The 20,600-nt window shown below is 46.6% G+C and overlaps 1 protein-coding gene across 1 annotated transcript in view; it reads left to right on the top strand.

Annotated features, from left to right (window-relative positions):
• Window positions 1-20,600, top strand: part of LOC308458351 (glutamate decarboxylase 1) — a 69,754-nt gene that overhangs the window by 11,041 nt on the left and 38,113 nt on the right. The window contains exons 4-6 of the mRNA XM_080973332.1: window positions 7,927-8,085; window positions 12,478-12,720; window positions 19,159-19,249. Of these exons, the coding sequence (XP_080829458.1) occupies window positions 7,927-8,085; window positions 12,478-12,720; window positions 19,159-19,249 (493 nt within the window). The remainder of the gene's footprint in view (window positions 1-7,926; window positions 8,086-12,477; window positions 12,721-19,158; window positions 19,250-20,600) is intronic.

The raw sequence follows: 20,600 nt of genomic DNA, 5'->3' as shown, positions 1-20,600 counted from the left end.
GGAAGAAAGGCCACCGAAATCCAGCGGGATATATTTTCCCCAAATATAACGGGTTTAGGATTTGTGCTGCTTGATCGATGCTGACCACGCCTAGGCATGTTTATTCAGGGAAATAAGTCGCGCTGCGTCCCGTGGAAATCACTCCTAAGTAAATGCGCGCAGGATGAAGAATTGCCAAACGCGATGGTGCCAAAGAACAGAACAGAACAGGGAACATGAGGCCATATTGTATTTTTATATATCTCACCTGTCCCCTAAAGACGTCAAGGAGATTTGAACCGCCCCTCCCCGCTTGGTACATCACTCTGACACCTAGTTAGGGAAGTTCTCGAAGGACACAAGAGTTCTTATTCGGAAGTGTCCAAAGCAAGAAAAATAAAAGAAACACACAACACATATCCCTTCTGTTCACCCCAGTAGAAACCACAGAGATCTTAAAACTACCGCAAAAGTTACCACAGTGCATCCCAGAAGCTATACACTAATAGAAAGCGTTTTACGGTAGCGATTAGGTTTGAAAACCCTCTAGGAACAAAGCAGAGAACACTTCCAGTGGGACGCAGCATAGAGGCCACACACTACTTCCTGTGAGATGGTGGATACATTGGTTTAATAAATGAATAAATAAATAAATCCGTTAACTTGCAAACCAGGTAAACTGCAGTCGTTCGACCTGAACAGTATTTACGAAAGCAGGACCCATAAAACTGTTTCCTTTTATGCAAGTTTAATTTCTTAAAACTTTTCAGTACCATCCAAGCTTGTGCCCTTGGGTCGGTTTCGGTGTTTCGCATTCATTCATGATGCGCAATGGAAATAAATGCCAGGTTCAATTTATGTTCAAAGGTACAGAAAGTCTAGGGAAACTTCTCTATTCTGAGGCGAATCAGAGTGGAAAGTAATTTATTCTCTGCTGCCCCCAGTGCTTGTTTTCCCGGTATAGTTATTTAATTCGAGTATTCAAATCGTTTTGTTGCCATTCTTCCATTTTGGTGTTTTGTTGCGTGTTCCTTTGTCTCTTAGACCCAACTCGCAGCCGGAAGGAATACGCTGCTTGTTTTAGAAAGAAGCGAACCCAACGCCCTTCCCCATCAGCCAATCAGAGTGAAGTAGGACTCCTTTCCTAATTGGCTATGCTCTCCTTTATGTAATGTGAGCCGCGCTCGGATTTATCCAATGAGGCTTCAGTAGAACATTCACAAAATTTCTGCGGTGGTTCTTGGGTGGGCGGACTATAGAACGCAGTCGCTCTCGTTTCTAGTCCTCACGGCCGCTGTAATAGAGCGAGGTCGAAAACGAAAAGGCTGCGGAAGGTTGGGTCGCTTGCTCTCAAAGGTGGTCCATGGAGACCTTAAGCTAGGGGGCGGTCTGTCAGAGAGCGCTATAGTGGAGCTGGGATTTTGTTATTCCTTCCTGCCATAGCTGTCAACTTTCCCCCTTTTTTAAGGGAAACCCTATTCGGAATAAGGGAATTTGCCTTTTTTTAAAAAGGGAAACGTTTAAAAAAGGGGAAACTATGCTTCCTGCTTCCGCTCTATCTTATGAGCAACCCAGTCCTGTGGTCCCAATGGAGACAGACTGGTCTAGTAGTCAAAATTCATAGCCCTCCCTTTGACTATAGAGCAGTATTATTATTTAAATAAACACCTTATAGTTTTCGATGTTCGAATCCAGAATGGGATGAGCTGTGTTTAAAGAGTCTCTCTCGTTCGCTCGCTCGCTCGCTCGCTCGCTCGCTCACACAAACACACAAATTGTCATTTTTCTATAACTATGCCTCTCAGTAGTTTAATACTATTTCTCTAAGGCCTTTAAATCTTGCCCTGAAAATAATTGGCTTCCTTTTATATGCCCAGTAGCGTCAGATCAAGTCGAATTACCTTCTAGGAGAGTGGGGAAGGGAGAGACAATCTACTGTAAAATAATTGCCCAATTTGTACCTATTACTTCAACGTCGCGTGGATGCAGCAACCTGGTTAACTTTATTAGCTGAAGATTTCCTGATACATCATCCTCACAGAAGTTCAATTTGGTTTGTTTTTTAAAACAAGAATAACTGATTAAATCTTTAAATGGGAGGAGGAAAGGGGAGGGCCAGCTCTGGCTGGCTCTAGACAGGCCCCGCTAGATCTCGTTTTAATTAACTTTTCTGGAAATGAGCAGCGTTGGACTCCCGCCCTCCTTTCTGGATGCACCGAAGGACGGAAAGAATTGCACAACTAGTACAGTTGATGGTTATCAAGTAAGCCTCGCCAAGGAGAAACAGAAGAAATCCAATGCGGCAGACAGGGACGCTCCTGTTATCTGTGCCACTTGTTCAAGGAGACCGACGGGTCTACTAAATTCTTAGGGCCACGATCTAACGAAGTGAAGCCCCCTTTAATTCCTGGAGTCCATTGGTGATCTGAGAGTGATTGACTTTGGCTGAATTCTCGGCTCTTTATAGGTAAACAGTTAAAGGACCCTTGGACGGTTAAGCGCAAAGGCGACTATGGGGTTGCTGCGCTCATCTCGCTTTCAGGCAGAGGGAGCTGCGTTTGTCCACAGACAGCTTTCTGGGTCATGTGGCCAGCAGGACTAAACCGCTTCTGGCACAACAGAACACCTTGAGGGAAGCCAGAGCGCACGGAAATGCCTTTTACCTTCCTGCTGCAACGATATCTATTTATCTACTTGCACTGGCGTGCTTTCCAACTGCTGGGTTGGGAGGAGCTGGGGCAGAGCCACGGGAGCTCAGCATCTTGCGGGGGTCCAAACCCTCAACTTTCTGATAGGCAAGCCCAAAAGGCACAGTGATTTAGACCACAGCGCCACCTGCGTCCTTCTTTATAGCCACGACCACGCGATGCCATTGCTCACGCGTTGCTCCACATTTTAATCCTTTGCTGAAAGGCCAAACCCCATTCCAATAGGCTTTGTGGGGGCTTCAGCTCAAGGGACCCCCGTTATCATTCTTTCAGTTGTTGGCAAGCTCAGTGCTTTTGGAATTGAAGAAGGCTGATGTCCTCTCCAGTGCATCAAGCGCGCACACACAGAGCACACGCGCACTCATGGAACCGTATTCTTTGGAAAACAGCGACCCCTTCCTGTCTCTTTACGCACCAAAAAAACCTAAACTGAACTTGGAAAGACATAAATAGGGGGAGACTTAGGTTCAATTTCCCCACTCACGGGGTGATCTTGAGCTTCTCTTTGCCAGGGCTTTATTATTAGTATTAGCATTATTTTATCCATACTCTGCTTATCTGTCTGGGTTTCCCCAGTCACTTTGTGGGGAGAATTCCTCTCTGACCGCTTTTAGAGCAAGATCTAGGGGAGCTGTGGCTCCTCCAGAAATTTATGGGACTCCACCTCCCATCGGTTGCAGCCAGCATGCCAAATGGGTCATGGTGGATGGGAGTTGTAGTCCAGAAACACTGGGAGGACCAGTAGCTTCCCGATCGCTGCTAAATGCGGCGCATTCGTTCCTCTCTCGCTTTTTGAGCAGAAATCTAAAATTAAGATTGCGGGAGTTTGCCTGTCACAAGCGGGGACCTCTGGTGGATGAGTCAGTGGAGTCACGTTTTGCAGCCTTCCTCGGCTGAAAATGTTATTTAAAAAAGCAAGCTCCCCCCTCTCTTCGGTCCGATGCGCGCGCGCTTTAGCGAAGACGCAACACCTCCCAAGTTTATTCTTGGCACCGTGTGCTTTCGCCTTGAAAGGGAGCGCCTGCTGACACGTGCCTTTCTGTAAACCCCCCCCGCCCCCCCCTGCCTCCCACTGAAGTCAGCGGGACGTTTTGCCTTGGGCTACTCCTTGCAATGGGGGGGGGGAGGGGGGAGGCCTGGCTGTCATCACGAGGAAGGAACCGCGAGGGCTTGAGTGAGCCGGAAGAAAAGGAAGCGCGTCCCAAAATCGTGAGCCTGAGTCAGAGTGACAGGAGAAGACAGAAATAGCGACTGCTTTGGGGGGCTTCCCCTCCCGCACCGGCACTTGCACGCACGTCTTCCTCTTCGACTGACGACGCAGTTCTTCGAAGGAAGCTATGGGATCCGTGCAAAGGGCTCCCCACGGAAGGCAACAGCAGAGAAGGCAACCACTTGGTTCCAATCAGGCCTGATGGTTGCTAGCTATGCTCAGAGTAGACCCTCCAGTCTACTAACTAACCTAACGCCCATTATTTTCAATAGCCCTACCCTTGTTTGGGCAGAAACATACAATGCTAGTGTCTATTCCGTGTTACAGCATCGGTACATCTAACCTCCTCTGTCTTGTCTACACGAGCTGGCTGCGGCCTTCTGGGACTTCAGGAAAGGCTCTTTCCCATCCCCTTCGTGGAGATGCTGCGAGTTGAACCCACGACCTTCTGGATGCACAGCAGGGGCTCTGCCGCTGAGCTACAGGCTCAGGGCCACCCATTCTACGCTCACGAGTGGGACTTGCTTCGGATTAAACGTTTCCCAGGAGTGGGGTGTCCTGCTCCTCCATCGGGTTTCTTTGCACCTAAAACGTTTCTGAATAGGAGCTAACTTTCGTTATGGCTTAATTTATGATCTCAGAGGAGCTTTCCCCATCCCTCTTTTACAGTGCAAGCCTACGCACGTTTACTCAGAAGTAAATCGCACTATGCTGAAAGTGGCTTCATCCTAGGTAGAAGTGTGCATAGATTGGAAGCCTTGATTATGGTTATTATGATTATAGATTTTTAAAAAAGTAATAATCAGAAATAAATAAGAATAAAAATGTGCACCCTTTCCCGGAGACCATTCCATTGCAACTATCCAACGTCCCAAAATTTCAACACTTCTTGCGATGATTTTGACCCCTTTCCGTTTTAACTACAAATTCTACAAACACCCTCCATATCTCCTCAAAATCATTTCTCCTGCATATCCCCCGTCTTACCTTAATGGCACATGTTAATTTATCATTAATAGCTATATCGCACAGATCTTTATACTATTCTTCCATTCTGGAATGAAGACTGGGAGCCTTAAACATGATCTTTATCTTTATGTCTTAATTAAAAAAAAAAAAAGTAACCAAACTGATGAGAGAATCCTGTTCGGAAAGTCTCTTTTTTTTAAGGTTATATAAAAACAAGAGTAGAGGTCGTTCTCCTTTTATTTTGAATTCGTTTGCGTTGAAATCTATGGCAGTTATGTGGGTTGCGAGCTTAATACTGACGAACTGATGGGGGGGGGGACGCATTCGTTCACGCCCCCTACCCCCGCCCCTTCCCACGAAGGAAATAATTCTCTTTCGGAGGATGTGAAGCGAGCGCAGCCTTCCAACATATAGATTAGCCTCCGAGGTGGTCCCATTGAAGCCAGGCATAATAGGGCATCTGTTCCCATGGCAACGAAAAGCAAACGCGGAAAGCGGGGGTAGAGTCTGACTGGAGCCGGGAAGCTTTGACCGATTAATCAGCAGCCGCCGGGGACCGACGGACGCGCATTCGCCGTGGATTTCAGGGCGCGAGCGCCGAACTAGATTTCCTGAAGGGGTGCCACATCCTAAAGTCTGGTCCTATGTGCCTGTTAGTTTAGAAATTAGTCCAATCTCAGTGGGACTCGCTCCCTGGCAAAGCGTGCGCAGTACTAAGCGCCGCACTCATTTCAGTTTCAGAGCACATTTGATGAGGATTGAGCTTCCCCCCCACACACTCATTTTCCTCCGCTTTGGGGGGTCACGGACCTTTCCCCTAAATCGATGCCTCCAGCAACAAGGAAGAAAAAATCTCAGTGAGGCTGCGCTCCTTTGTTATGCTAAGGCTCCGATCCTAACCGTGTTTGCCCTGAAGGAAGAAGTGCTAGAGAATTCAGTGGGGCTTTTTGTTGTTGTTGTTTAGTCGTTTAGTCGTGTCCGACTCTTTGTGACCCCATGGACCAGAGCACGCCAGGCACTCCTGTCTTCCACTGTCTCCCGCAGTTTGGTCAAACTCAAGTTGGTAGCTTCGAGAACACTGTCCAACCATCTCGTCCTCTTTCGTTCCCTTCTCCTTGTACCCTCCATCTTTCCTAACATCAGGGTCTTTTCCAGGGAGTCTTCTCTTCCCATGAGGTGGCCAAAGTATTGGAGCCTCAGCTTCAGGATCTGTCCTTCCAGTGGGATGATTTCCTTCCGAATGGATAGGTTTGATCTTCTTGCAGTCCATGGGACTCTCAAGAGTCTCCTCCAGCACCATAACTCAAGAGCATCAATTCTTCGGCGATCAGCCTTCTTTATGGTCCAGCTCTCACTTCCATACATCACTACTGGGAAAACCATAGCTTTAACTATACAGACCTTTGTCGGCAACTCTCGGGTAAATGGGGTTAGGGTTGCAGCTTAACATGGAAGTAAAGCTTTATTCAGAAAAGTGGGTCTCAGAGACACTTAGAGAATTAGGCGGCCCTTTACTGTTAAACCGTCCGATAGACACCTCCGCAATATCTCTCCTGTAGGTTGAATGCTATCGATTTGAACAGCGCTGCTGATCGGCCTTTGAAATAAATGCAACTGGCTTCTAAATAAGAACAACCGTTTCCAGCTGTGTGTCTGAACCTTTCGCAGTTCTGCGTTTTTGGGTTTGGAAAACGAGCACCGCCACACACTCCTCCACCTTCCAGGAGTAGTTGTTGTTGTTGTTGTTTATTAAATTTGTATACGCCCTTCATCCCAAGGTCACAGGAGGGTTCATCACATAGAATTAGGAAACAAGAACACAAAATGCATAACAATAAGACCAAACAAAAGCAAACCAATCACACACACCCTCCCACAAACGCCTTTAAAAGGTCATAGACTGTTTAATCAGCCAAAGGTTAGGTTAAAGAGGAGCGTTTTCGCCTGGCGCCTAAAGGTGCATAATGAAGGCGCCAGGCAAGCCGCCCTGGGAGAGCATTCCACAAAGGGGGAGCCACTGCAGAAAAGGCCCTGTTCTCCTGTTGCCACCCTCCCTGCCTTTCGTGGAGGAAGCACACAAAAGCCTCAGATGAGGATCACAGGGTCCAAGGTGGTTCATATGGGGTCGGTTTCACTGGTGGTGGTGTACCCTGGATAAGTAAAAGCCAGACTGCAGGCCACACCTTCCAAGGGAGGTCGGGATTCTGCGCTTAGTGCGTACAGACCCCTGTATGACTGCAGTGGGAATCACTTCCGAAAACTGTGAAGTTCACGTCCAGCTGTGTGTTCCAGGACTGACTACGAAACCAGAGAGACTTAAAAGCAGCGGCGAGGGTGTGCGTTTCCCAGATTTTGCTGTTTTGGAGAGGTTATTTTTTTGGTATTCCAAAAAACAAACCCTTTCTTCGTTTGCTTGGCTTCGATGGCCCTTCATGGCCCCTATCACAGTCCAGGCAGTCCGGACGGGGCCCCTTTCGCCTGAAGTCCACAAAACTTCCACGCTGGGGAAGGAAAGTTGGGACGAGGTGGGGGCCTCTTGCCAGGATGCCATTGACTCCGTCCTGATCTTTCCCCTCCTGTCTCTCTTTTGGAGGAGTGGCATCTGTCCTATCGATTTAACAAGGATTTGCCATTGTACTAAATGACGAAAAATTGCGCGCGCGGTCACACACACCCCCCCCCCCGCACCCCGTCCTTTTTTCTTGCCTGACTGGCTTTTTGCAGCTGATGTCCTTTGAGCGCTCTTTCCTCGGGGCGAGTTGTCTCTCCCCATAAATACTCTCCCTCTCCGACCTCGATAGGGGAGATCCTTTAGAACCAGCCCCACTGCGGGAACGGGCGGTGGGGTCTGGCAAAGTAGGAACCAGTTTGGGGGGGTGGGGGGAGCAGGTGTGGCTGGGTGCTTTGCTGGGTGGGGTTATCAGCAGCACGTAGGGTCTCCTTCGTTCTCCCCTCCCTGCTAACTCTCCTGAGCGGCTCGGTGGTTCTTTTGCTAAGCCAAGATGTTGGGAAGCGAGATCAAGCCTCCTCTGACCTGTCCGCCTTGTAATAACGATGTAGGGTTCTTGCAAAGGAACAACAGCCTGGAAGACAAGAGCCGGCTGGTGAGCGCGCTCAAGGAAAGGCAATCTTCCAAGAACCTGCTGGCCTGCGAGAACAGCGAGAAGGAAACCCGGTTCCGGAGGACTGAGACGGACTTCTCAAACCTCTATGCCCGGGGTAAATAAATCCTCCTCCTTCTTCTTCTTCTTCTTCTTCTTCTTCTTCTTCTTCTTCTTCTTCTTCTTCTTCTTCTTCTTCCTGCTGCTAATTCTTCTTTCCCAGGTAGGGCACATTCCCACTAACAGGGGCTCCTTTCCCAAAAGGAAAGGGGAAGCGTTGAGTTGTCTGATCTTGAGTCATACCACTGGTCCATCTAGTTCAGTGCTTCTTGCACTGAACTAGCAGGGCACTTCAGCGTTTCAGCCTGAAGATGCTGAGGACTGGACACGAGACTTTCTTAATGAAAAACAGTTCTCAACCTATAGCCCTTCTCCTAAAGATACTGGCACATTGCTTAAGAGAATCATTGGCCCATTGGTAGCTCAGTGATTGCCCTGGCTGGCCTTGATCTCAGAAAGGGGATATTTCCCACCCTACCTGGAGAATGCTGGGCTGGGTGAATTTGAGACCTTTTGCATACAAAGTAGATGTCCCACCACTGAATTATGGCCCTTCCCTAATATTTGAGGGGGGGACAGGGGGGAGGAGAGAGATGGTCCATAGAGATTTAAAGGCTGCAATCCTAACTCCACTTTCTGGGGAGTAAACCCCGTTGATTTCAGTAGGACTTGCTTCTGAGTAGACATGGTTGGGATTGCGCTGATGGGGAATTATGCACAGAGTGAAGAAAGAGAAGTGTCCCTTGACCCAACACACATACACACACACTTTCTCACACAACTTAAAATGGGAGTCGTCCACTGAAGCTGATTGACAGGAGAATCACCAATACAGGCAAAAGAAAGTCTTTATCTATCCCAAGTTTATTAATGTATTGGAGTCACCGACGCAAGATGTGGTGATGGCCACTGGCTTAACCACCACCAGTTAAGAAGTGAGTTGCATTGAATTCAAGGGGGCTTACTCCCAGGTAAGTGGGGTTAGCGTAACAGCTTTAGATGGAGTTATAATAGTGGGGATTTGGACAAAATTCATGGCTTGTCAGCCACCATAGCTATATGAAGCTTCCGTGTGCAGAGACATTAACAGCAGTTGCTGGGGGAGGGTACACAGTGTATGGCAAGTGTTGCCTTCATGACTTGCTTATATGGGCTTCCAGGGGCACTTGCCCGATCAGACTTCTGCTGGTAACAGGACACTAGGCTAGGCAGGCTTTAATTCTGGTGCAGCAGGGCTCTTAGCTAGCAGCCCCCACTTAAGCTGAGACGTGACAGTAGTGCTGTGATGACTCCATAGAAGTGAAAGGAAACACACTTTGTACGAAAGCATAGGCATTCCTCTCCTTTTCAGGCGTTTCAGGCTTTGAGTCATGCATGCAGATCGTGTAGCTCAGGGTTTGACGAAGCTGAATTCAAATTCAGCACCAAGGAGAGCTCCTACAGAGCAACATGTAAAATCAAGGGCTGGAGGTGGTCTTTTGAGCCACTCGGTCCCAGCTCCTGCCAACCTAGCAGTTCGAAAGCACGTCAAAGTGCAAGTAGATAAATAGGTACCACTCTGGTGGGAAGATAAATGGCATTTCCGTGCGCTGCTCTGGTTCGTCAGAAGCGGCTTAGTCATGCTGGCCACATGACCCAGAAGCTGTATGCTGGCTCCCTTGGCCAGTAAAGCGAGATGAGTGCCACAACCCCAGAGTCGTCTGCGACTGGACCTAACGGTCAGGGGTCCCTTTACCTTTACCTTTACCTCCAATCCACTTCTCCTGTACTCCTCTCCCTTTATTGGGGCCCTAGGAACTTATAAAATGGTAAACTCAGCCAGTCATACTGTAGCCTCTGACTGCAGCAGGCAATGTGCTTTCGGTGTCCAAGAAGCTGCTTCCCACAATAGCTACCATTTAGGTAGGTCAGAAGCTGCTGAAAGACCACAGTCATGATTCTACATGTACTCTGAAAAGGTGTAGACATTAATTATTCAAGACTGTTTCAGATCGCTTGCCACGTGGAGTTAAATTTATGAATTTCAGAAACACACACACACATTGCAATCAACAGATCTGAATCCACACAGTAGGAGCCTTCAACTAATATATATAAGCAAAGATGCACTAAAGCTAGTTATATTCATGCTTGTGGGTGGTTTCCAAAGATATAAAACATATAGCAAGCTGTTAATGCACCACAAATGTAAGATAAATGTATTTGAATGAGTGGGGTTTTTGTGGGGGAGGGGAGATTGAAATAGAAAGAGCTCAGTAATTTCTAACATTGAGAGGCACAGACCTTCCTGGAAGTAAGCCTTGCCCCCAAACCACCAACACACAAGGGGATAGTTTATAGTTGCCCAGTGATGCAGGAAAGGCACTCTGTACATGCTCAAAGACACTTGCTCTTCAGAGAGACAATTGTGTTAGTTTGTTGTCGCAAAACAAAAAAGAGGCCTGAAGCACCTTGAGGACTATTAGATTTATCACAACACAAGGTTTTGTGGGCTTCAAGCTCTACCATCAGACACATGTTATTTTTGTTCTGTTCTTGAGTATGGAAGGAAATATTGAAAACAGTGGGGCCAGAGTTCAACAGGAGCAACAGCCTGTGTAACTATTCTGACCGGGTCCCTGTATTTTTAATAGCTTGCTTAAAAGCAGAAATTCAGCAAGTGGCCTCATCATCCTCCGTCGCCACCTCCCCACCGGATAATATAATATATAATATAATCTGACAGACTGAGGATAACACTTCATACCTCTGACCAAGCAGGCTCTGGTTAGTTCATGAAATTTTATGCCATAGTAAATCTGTTAGTTTTTAAGATGCCACAAAGTGTTGTTCTGCATAGTTCCTCATAGTCCCAGTCATATAAAGCAGGCAGAGTGGTGTGTGTTTTGGTTCACACCACACTTCTTTTTTGGCTAGCCCCCCGCCCCCCCATTAAATCAGGGTTCACCAACCTTTCTGAGAATTGAGATGGAATCCTTTTCTTCCCTACACTTCTTGCATTTCTCCAGTTAAAGGGTTACCTGCCTGGGGAGGAGGGGGGGCCTTGAGACAGGTGTGCCAACTGCTTTTCAGCTAGGGATCTAGTGCCTTTAAGAGTTGTGTGACAGGCAAAAATCCAGCAAGTTCCTTTCTCTCTTTCTTTTGCAAAACCGCTCCCAGTCAGTGCCCACAATACTGGTGTTAGCTGGACCAATGGTCCGACTTAATATAGCGCAGCTTCCTAGAACCCCAGAATTGGAAGGGGCCATGAGCGTCACCTAGTCCAACTCTCTGCAATGCAGGAAGATTTCACTCAACGTGGGGGCTTGAACCTACAGCCCTGGGATTAAGTGGGCCCTGGCTCTAAATAGGTTAGAGATACCGGTACCTTCCCTAGATGCAGTGATGAGGAGAGTGAGTATGGAGACAAGGACACTCTTGCTTTCTGGGGGGGGGGGGGGAATAATCCAGAGCACCACATCCTGTTTTTACATGTGTATGTACTAACACGGATCAGAATATCCACATCTCCCCAAAGCATGCATTGAAAGAACGCAGAAATTCCATCCATTTTCCTGTTTAGCTACCCTGTTCTTGAGCACAGAGATGGCGAAGGGTTTTAGTGGTCTTAAGTTTGCATATTGGTATGCTAGTGGGAGCTATTCTGGATTAACCAATGGCGCTGTGGGTTAAACCATAGAGCCTTGGGCTTGCCGATCAGAAGGTCGGCGGTTCGAATCCCCGAGACGGGGTGAGCTCCCGTTGCTCGGTCCCTGCTCCTGCCAACCTAGCAGTTTGAAAGCACGTCAAAGTGCAAGTAGATAAATAGGTACTGCTCCGGCAGGAAGGTAAACGGCATTTCTGTGTGCTGCTCTGGTTCGCCAGAAGCGACTTAGTCACGCTGGCCACATGACCCGGAGGCTGTATGCCGGCTCCCTTGGCCAGTAAAGCGAGATGAGCGCCGCAACCCCAGAGTCGGTCACAACTGGACCTATGGTCAGGGGTCCCTTTACCTTTACCTTTAGCAAAAGACAGTCAGTGTGGTGTAGCATTTAAGAGGGTTAGTCAACAACATGTTGCACTGTTTCTTGTTAGTTGTATAGTTTTGCTGATCCAAAAATTAATTTAAAAAAACACGATAAAAAGAGTGTTGGCCACTGGGGAAACCCAGATTCAAAGTCCCACTTGGTCAAAAAGCTTGAGGTGCAACATGGGTCCACTCATTCCATCTCTCAGTCTAACCTTTCTCACAGGGTTGTTGTGAAGATAGTGCAGGTGACTTGTTAAGAGTCTGTGTACTTCCTTGAGCTCCTTGAAGGAAAACCAGGGTATAATTGTACTCAGTCAATAAACATGCACTTAGGAGTAGCTTGGCAAAAGAGGATGACATGGGGGTGGGGAGAGATATCGCACACCCTCTTGTTGGCCTCCCTTAACATGGCTGTTGTTGTTTTATCGGTCCCTTCCTCAGATCTGCTACCAGCTAAGAATGGCGAGGAGCAGACGGTGCAATTCCTCCTGGAGGTGGTGGACATTCTCCTGACGTATGTGAGGAAGACCTTCGACAGGTCCACCAAAGTCCTGGACTTCCACCACCCACACCAGCTCCTGGAGGGCATGGAAGGCTTCAACCTTGAGCTGTCTGACAACCCAGAGTCACTCGAGCAGATCCTGGTGGACTGCAGGGACACACTGAAATACGGAGTCAGGACAGGTGAGAGAATGCCCTGGAGCTCTGTCCAGAAGTGAGGGGTATGTGGGCAAGGGCTTCTGCCAGGCCAGAGTCTGAAGGCACACAAGTTGTGGCACCCTGGCTGAAACCAAGAGCATCTGGGTCTGGCTAGTGCCCAGATGAGAGACCACTGGGGAGCCAAATACCGTATTTTTCGCTCCATAAGACACACTTTTTTCCTCCTAAAAAGTAAGGGGAAATGTCTGTGTGTCTTATGGAGCGAATGCATGGTCCCTGGAGCCAAATTGCCCAGGGGCGAAAAGCAGATCATGCCTTTTTTTATTATTAGAAAAAGGGAAGGGGGTGTTGAAACAAAACCGCTGAGCAGCTGATCGGCAAGCGATCGGGAGGGATAAGGGACTCTAGATATAAAGGAGGCTGTCTGGGAGGGGGGAGGTAAAAGCACATGGATCCTCAGGATTTTTGCACTGGGTCACCCCAAAGTCACCATCAGATCACATAGCATGTCCATGGCTATAGCCTGCATCAAAAAATCACACATCCACTGTTTCGTGGGGCAGCAATGGCATGGCTCCACATGGATTCTCAGGATTTTTGCATTGGGCTACCCCAAACTCACCGTCAAATCACATATCATGTCTGTGGCCACAGCATGAACCACAAAAATCATACATCCACTGTTTCGTTCAGAATATTTTTTTCTTGTTTTCCTCCTCTAAAAACTATGTGCGTCTTATGGTCAGGTGCGTCTTATGGAGCGGAAAATACGGTATATACCACCTTCAGTTCCATCATGGAAGAAATGCCAAATATAAATGTCAAAAAAGAAAAGAAAAAGAAAAACACTTCTCTTATCCCACATACTTCCAAAAAGGAAAGAAAAAGAGTCTTATGCTCTCATACTGAGTGAACTTAATTTTGATGCCTTTCATCCTGGTTTCCATGAGGCCTATTCCCAAGAAAGATGTTAAAGATTGGGGTGTGAGTTAGCTGGAGAGAGGTGGTCTGGACCAAACAGTTGTTTCTGAACACGTGTGGACTTTGATAAACATGCAGTGGCTGTGATCAGGGTCAGCCCAAGACATTTTGGTCCCTGGGGTAAACCACAAGGGAGAAATAAAGATCTACATCAGGAACAAGGGTGGGAGGAGACCAGCAATGCCTGGTCTATTCTCCAAAAAGCCACCGTGGAGGTGGTATTAGGCAGGGGGCTGCCAAGGAGGCAGCAGATCCAACTTCCAATGGGTATACTGGGGCAGTGGGCAGTGCATTCCTTGGAGACTGGATCTGCTGCCCCTGTAGATCTTGCCACCCGAGGCGGTCGCTTCACCTTGCCTCATAGGTCGGCTGGCCCTGGTTGTGATCCTAGCTGGCACACTTTCCTGAGAGCAATTCCTTCTGAACTCAGAGGGACTGGCTTCTGACAGGAGCACTACAGAGCGAGGAGGAGGGTATAAGGTCGTCCCGTCCCCCCCTTATATTTCTGACTACATTATTTTCCAGGAATGTCTATATATCTGGGCATATTATGAAGCATATCAAAAGCAGCAGTGCCAAATGCTTTTAAAATGCACTGCTTCCCTCCTGCAGCTTAACTTGAATATATGCAAGAAGCAGGCTTTTCAAATTTGTCTGTGAATTTGGCTCCCCACCCCACCGCCCTACCTGTCAGACTAAGGAAACCCGTCCACCATGGCCATACAGCTTCCCTATAGGATCAGACTGCAAGCCTGTGCTTTCCTGTGCATGGGGCCTGAATCTCTCTCTCTCTCTCTCTCTCTCTCTCTCTCTCTCTCTCTCTCTCTCACACACACACACACACACACACACACACACACACACACAGAGCCCTTCCTTTCGAAGTGAATCTTGCCTTGTTGCTTACAGTAGGCAGACTGTTGGCAGTTCCGTTTGTCACTCAGATGGGCATTTTTGTAGTGTTGGGTGTAGACAGCGCAGACAAGCACATTTGAAAAGTCGTAATCCCTTTCACTTGATGAAATGCAAGTGGCGTGTATCTCGGGGGAACGATATCATTAGGTAAATGAGGGCATTAATGACACTGAACTTGCAGTTTTTCTTCTTTATGTTCCCAAGACATTTAATGCCAAAAAGCAAAGAAAGGAAAGGGGGAGAATTTGGTTTCTTGGGATCATTAATACCTGGCCGCCCTTCTGATAACTCATCGGGCAAGGGGAGTCTCCGGTTTCCAGGTCTTTTCCGATAAAGGTATCAAATGTAATCTTCCCCCATTCATTTGTGAGTATGGGTTTTTCTCAGGCCAACTTACATGTAATTTTCAAGAAGGGGTGTGTGACTGTTTTAAATCTCACAGGGGAGCTGTCCAGCAGAATCAGCAAAGTTTCGCAAGCAAGTTCTGGCGCTGAATAGCAGGTGAACTGGCCAGGAGACCAGTGTGGGGTCATGAAGCAGTTACACCAGCAGCTTCCAGGAAGCAGCTGAGGGTTTCTGTAGTGAGTCAGGCTACCCCACGCTTCTTGGTGAAGCTTTGATCTTAATCATACTTAAGGTGATGCATTCAGAAGAGGGCTGTGCCATTAGATATGAGCTACTTTTTGGACGTGGGTGGCGCTGTGGGTTAAACCACAGAGCCTAGGACTTGCTGATCAGAAGGTCGAATCCCCGCAACGGGGTGAGCTCCCATTGCTCGCTCCCTGCTCCTGCCAACCTAGCAGTTCGAAAGCACATCAAAGTGCGAGTAGATAAATAGGTACCACTCCGGCGGGAAGGTAAACGGCATTTCCGTGTGCTGCTCTGGTTCACCAGAAGCAGCTTTGTCATGCTGGCCACATGACCCAGAAGCTGTACGCCGGCTCCCTCGGCCAATAAAGCGAGATGAGCGCAGCAACCCCAAAGTTGGTCACAACTGGACCTAATGGACAGGGGTCCCTTTACCTTTACCTTACTGTTTGGACTCGTTTTCATTTTTGTTTCTGATGTCCCAATGATAAGCACAAAGAAGCTAGAGTTGGGAGAATGAGTCCAGTTTGGGTGCATTATGAAAGAACTCTGGCTGGAGTGTAATCTCAGGGGTTCCCTTGGGGTGCCCTGACCCCTTTACAGCCTGGCTCAGGTAGAGGCTGGCTTGCAGTTAGTCTGGGCATCAACTTTTAATTTATTTTTAAAAGCCAGTTGTTCAAAGTTCTTCCTTGGGAATCTTGTTCAGGAAAGAATGGGGCAAAATGATGTTCCTATGCCCTGAACTTAGCCTGAGTAGATTGTCCTATGCACTTTTACAACTCTTTATAAAGAGCAGTGGAGCAAGGAAACAAAAGTAATTTTTGAGCTGGAAACTACTTTTTATCACAGAGTAGGTGTTGGAAAAGGGGCAACAGCCACCATACTCTGCTCCAGTATTTATTACTTTTTAAATTTATAACCTGCTTTCTTCCATCATGGAACCCGCGGTGGTATATACATGGTTCAAGTAATAAGCAGACCCAGACCTGGTCTGGTGAGATGGCAGTAGTCTCATGTGCCTTGTCCTAGATATTATGACATATGGGGACACAGTGCAATGACAGCAGAGCATGCCAGAATCCCTAGGCTGAAATCAGCCAACACACATGATGCTACTCAGCACTGAAACAGAACATCACATGAGGCAGCTCAGCCACCTGTCATTTTGAAGGATTTACCAGCTCCCATTGGATCAAATAATATTTGATAGTTGGGAGCTAAAATGGGTAGGTAATACAGTGCAGCACATCATGGTGGACCTATTCATCGCCTTACATTGCTGCTATGGCTAGATTGGTATTGCACACTCTCCATGCTGTTACTCCTTTAAGACCTGGGTATTCGCAGCTGAGCAGTTACCAGATGTAATATAGCTTCATACTGCATTCTGTATGAATACACATAAATCCCAGAAGGATGGTTACCCAAACTTTACTTGACTACCTTCATGAAAGAACATCCCACAGTCTCCCTCCATGGCTTGTCCCCATTGCAGATGGAAAGTATTTCCTAATATTTAAGTTAAAATCAATACTTCCATAATTTAAAATCATGAGTTATTGTCTTTTCTGTCATGAGAGAGATCAAGGAGAGATCAGGGACCTTTAAAAACAATACTACGTGGTCCACTGCTTTCACCAACACATGTTTACTCAGAATTAATATGCACTGTATTCAATGGGGCTTAACTCCTAGGGAAGAGTACGTAAAGTTGCAGCCTTTACAATTATTTAATGCAGGGAGAGCTAACTTGTGTGGCCTTTCATATGCTGTTGAGCAACAGGCAGGGGTTATGGGAGTTGTAGTCCAAGAACATAGGGAGGGCCACATGTTCAAATGGAAAAGTTGTTTTGTCTCAGATACTGAAACGAGTTTTCCGTCACACACAACAGTTCTGTACGGCAAGGTTCCTAGAATACTTTAACTCACAGCAAGCACTTGTACCTGCAGGACAGATTAGTTGTGACTGACTGAGTCCAGTTGGTTGCAGTGGAAGTGATGTGCAGTGCTATTTTTCTAGAAAAAGAGGTGCCAGAACTCACCACAAACACCTCCCTTGTTCTCTTATAATGGCAATGGTGCACACCTGAGAGGTGCTGGAACTGAGTTCTGGTAAATTCTGGCTGAAAAATGCCCTGGTTCTATGTGACTAACTTTAGTTGGATTGGGACCTTGTGCTTTGCTTTCATAACAGGTTGTTGAAAAGACAACTGTTGTGTTTCTATAAGTGCCAGTCAGACATGCCTACCATCCTCAGTTCAAAGGTCATATCTAAAGTTAGGTGACCCAGGCGATCAGATTTGTGGGGAGGAGAGTGCTGGGTTCAGGGCATGCCTGACACTAGTTTTCTACTTTCATATTTTCTTTTTTGCCATCATGGTGCAACACCATTTGGATTTTCAACCTTGGGCATCAAATCATCTTGGACTAAGAGCTAGTGTGGTGTAGTGGTTAAGAGCGGTAGACTCGTAATCTGGGGAACCGGGTTCGCATCTCCGCTCCTCCACATGCAGCTGCTGGGTGACCTTGGGCTACTCACACTTCTTTGAAGTCTCTCAGTCCCACTCACCTCACAGACTGTTTGTTGTGGGGGAGGAAGGGAAAGGAGAATGTTAGCCGCTTTGAGACTCCTTCGGGTAGTGATAAAGCGGGATATCAAATTCAAACTCTTCTTCTTCTTCTCTTCCTCCAGCTCATGTTGATTTCCTTGGAGTAAACATTATGTCTTGCTAGTTGAATCCAGTTGTTCTTTTTTTGTTTTAATCACAGTATGAAGGATTTAATTTTTCAATACTTACAGAATGAACAGGTTTGGGTTAAGTCTTGCTAGTAGGGAGGGATGATGTGGCCGCTGAATACCTGTTTTCACTGAAGTCATGAAAAAATAGTTCAGTGATTAGATTTAGATTTTTCTAGGGCCTTTTGAGTGTGTGCATCAAACCTTAATGTGAGTCCTAATATGATCTGACAGTGTTCTTCTCTGCTACTGGGCACCAGGCAGCTTTATGAACTTGTGTCAGAACAAGCCATTAGGTTGTCAGCATGGTTTTGCATGAAATACGTTTTCTGAATTACCGTCTGTCTCTCACTCTCAAAACCGATACTTTTTCAAAGCTAATTTTCTTTCTGAAGGTCACTTGAATAAAGCTCATTGGTTGAAAATAGGAAACAAAAGATACTCCTTAAATTGTGGGTCAGGATCCTCTTTGCTTCCATGATCTGGCTATAAGAAACGGGTTGGCTATCTTTTAATCAGCTGCTAAATAAATATGCAATCAGCCATCCTGAATGGAAGGTCTCAAAATTATGTTTTCCTAATAGGACGCTAGAGGGAAGGGATGCTGTGACAGGTGTCTGCTATATTTTTTAATTCGTTAGTAATAATAGAAGATATACAATAATTAAAATATTTATAGAACTGCAGTCAAAATATAAAATGAGGCATCCCAGAGCTGCTTCTACCTCTTTGTCATTCATTGCCTGTAGGGCTACAAATGCAACCCTATGCATGTCTACTTGGAAGTAAGTTTCATTGAATATAATGGTGCTTATTCCAAGATTAGTGGGTATGGGATTTAAAGAAGAGCAGAGGTAAAGAAATAATTACTATACAATAAGCAACCTGATCCACAGATCCATCCCTATTTATTGAGACTTAATTTTAATGCATATAAATCAAATGCTGGTGCATTCTAGATTAACACACTTCTCTGAAAAGGAGGAGATGAATGCATGGAGTTAACTATTGCATTTCCCATTTCCCACCTACCTAAATTATAAACATGTTTCCTTATTGTAACTAGCAATAACAAACAGTAGCATTTCTAGTTTGAAGGCATAACTTTATGCAACACATATTGCAAAATCATTTTTGGGGGGCTACTGATAAAAGAATGTGAAACCTCAGAGAACCAGAAGCAATGCAGTTGCATAGATAATATGCATGTCTCCTTTAGATGGTGTCATTTGTTTTTCTAGGTCATCCTCGCTTTTTCAACCAGCTCTCTACAGGGCTTGATATCATTGGCTTAGCTGGAGAATGGCTGACGTCTACTGCTAATACAAACATGTAAGTACCTTAGGACTTTTCTCTCTGCTGTATGGTGAGAAGGCAAAGTCCTGTAGATGTTGGCCTACAGTTCCCATCATCCCTGACCATGTTCTGTGGGCTGGGGCCGATGGGAATTGAAGTCCAGCAAATGTAGAGGGCACAACACTTAGTTATCCTTGGGATAGAGCAGGGGTAGGCAACCTAAGGCCCGGGGGCTGGATGCGGCCCAAATGCCTTCTCAATCCAGCCCACGGACGGTCCAGAAATCAGTGTGTTTTTACATGAGTAGAATGTGTCCTTTTATTTAAAATGCATCTCTGGGTTATTTGTGGGGCATAGGAATTCGTTTATCCCCCCCCCCCCCAATATAGTCCAGGCCACCACATGGTCTGAGGGACGCTGGACCTGCCCATGGCTGAAAAAGGTTGGTGACTTCTGGGATAGAGCATTACTTCAGTGTGCTAAAAACAAAGACAGATGAATTGGTTAGACTGTCTCTGTTTATTTTTTTCTCCTCTTGGGTTTGGACTCTGTTCTAAGTAGACAAGGATATTTAAGGGTGTGTGTATGGGTATGTAGATAGAGAGCCAGTGTGCTGTAGTGGTTAATAGTGATAGACTCATAATCTGGTGAACCGGGTTCGCGTCTCCGCTCCTCCGCATGCAGCTGCTGGGTGACCTTGGGCCAGTCACACTTCTCTGAAGTCTCTCAGCCCCACTCACCTCACAGAGTGTTTGTTGTGGGGGAGGAAGGGAAAGGAGAATGTTAGCCGCTTTGAGACTCCTTCGGGTAGTGATAAAGCAGGATATCAAATCCAAACTCTTCTTCTTAATTAGGGGTTTAACTTCTGTGATACTGTGGCACCTAGACCATATCAAGAAAATTAAGGGACTTGTGGAGTCATGCTGTTCTATGACATGGGCGTAGCTAGGATTTTTGTTAGGGGAGCAGGACTTTTGGGGGGCAGAACCAACGTGATTGGTCAGTTAGTTAAGTATTTCTATTGTTTTACTTGATGTAGGGGAGGCATCTGCCCTACCCCCACCCCGGCTACACCCATGTTCTATGGTGTGGCTAAATCTATGGGAGGTTGGCAGGTGGAGGGATGGAAACAGGTAGCAGAGTTAAATATCCACAATAAATAGTTCTAGAAATTCATTGGGTGCATCATCTATTTATCTTCACAACAAATGGATAGGAGGGTGAAACTGCTTGCTGTGCACACATTAGGAAAAGTAGCGTAAGCATTCCAGCTGCTGCTGCTGCTAACCCTCATCTTGGGAGATAATCAGGGAAAAGCTGATCCATCTTCTCCACTTTTAGAAATTTCTCCTGGTTCCTTTGATAGGTTCATTTCACATATTCTGAA

This window comes from Podarcis pityusensis, assembly GCF_964106645.2.
Source record: "Podarcis pityusensis genome assembly, chromosome: 1".
Lineage (NCBI taxonomy): Eukaryota > Metazoa > Chordata > Lepidosauria > Squamata > Lacertidae > Podarcis > Podarcis pityusensis.
This window is presented reverse-complemented; position numbering and strand designations above follow the sequence as displayed.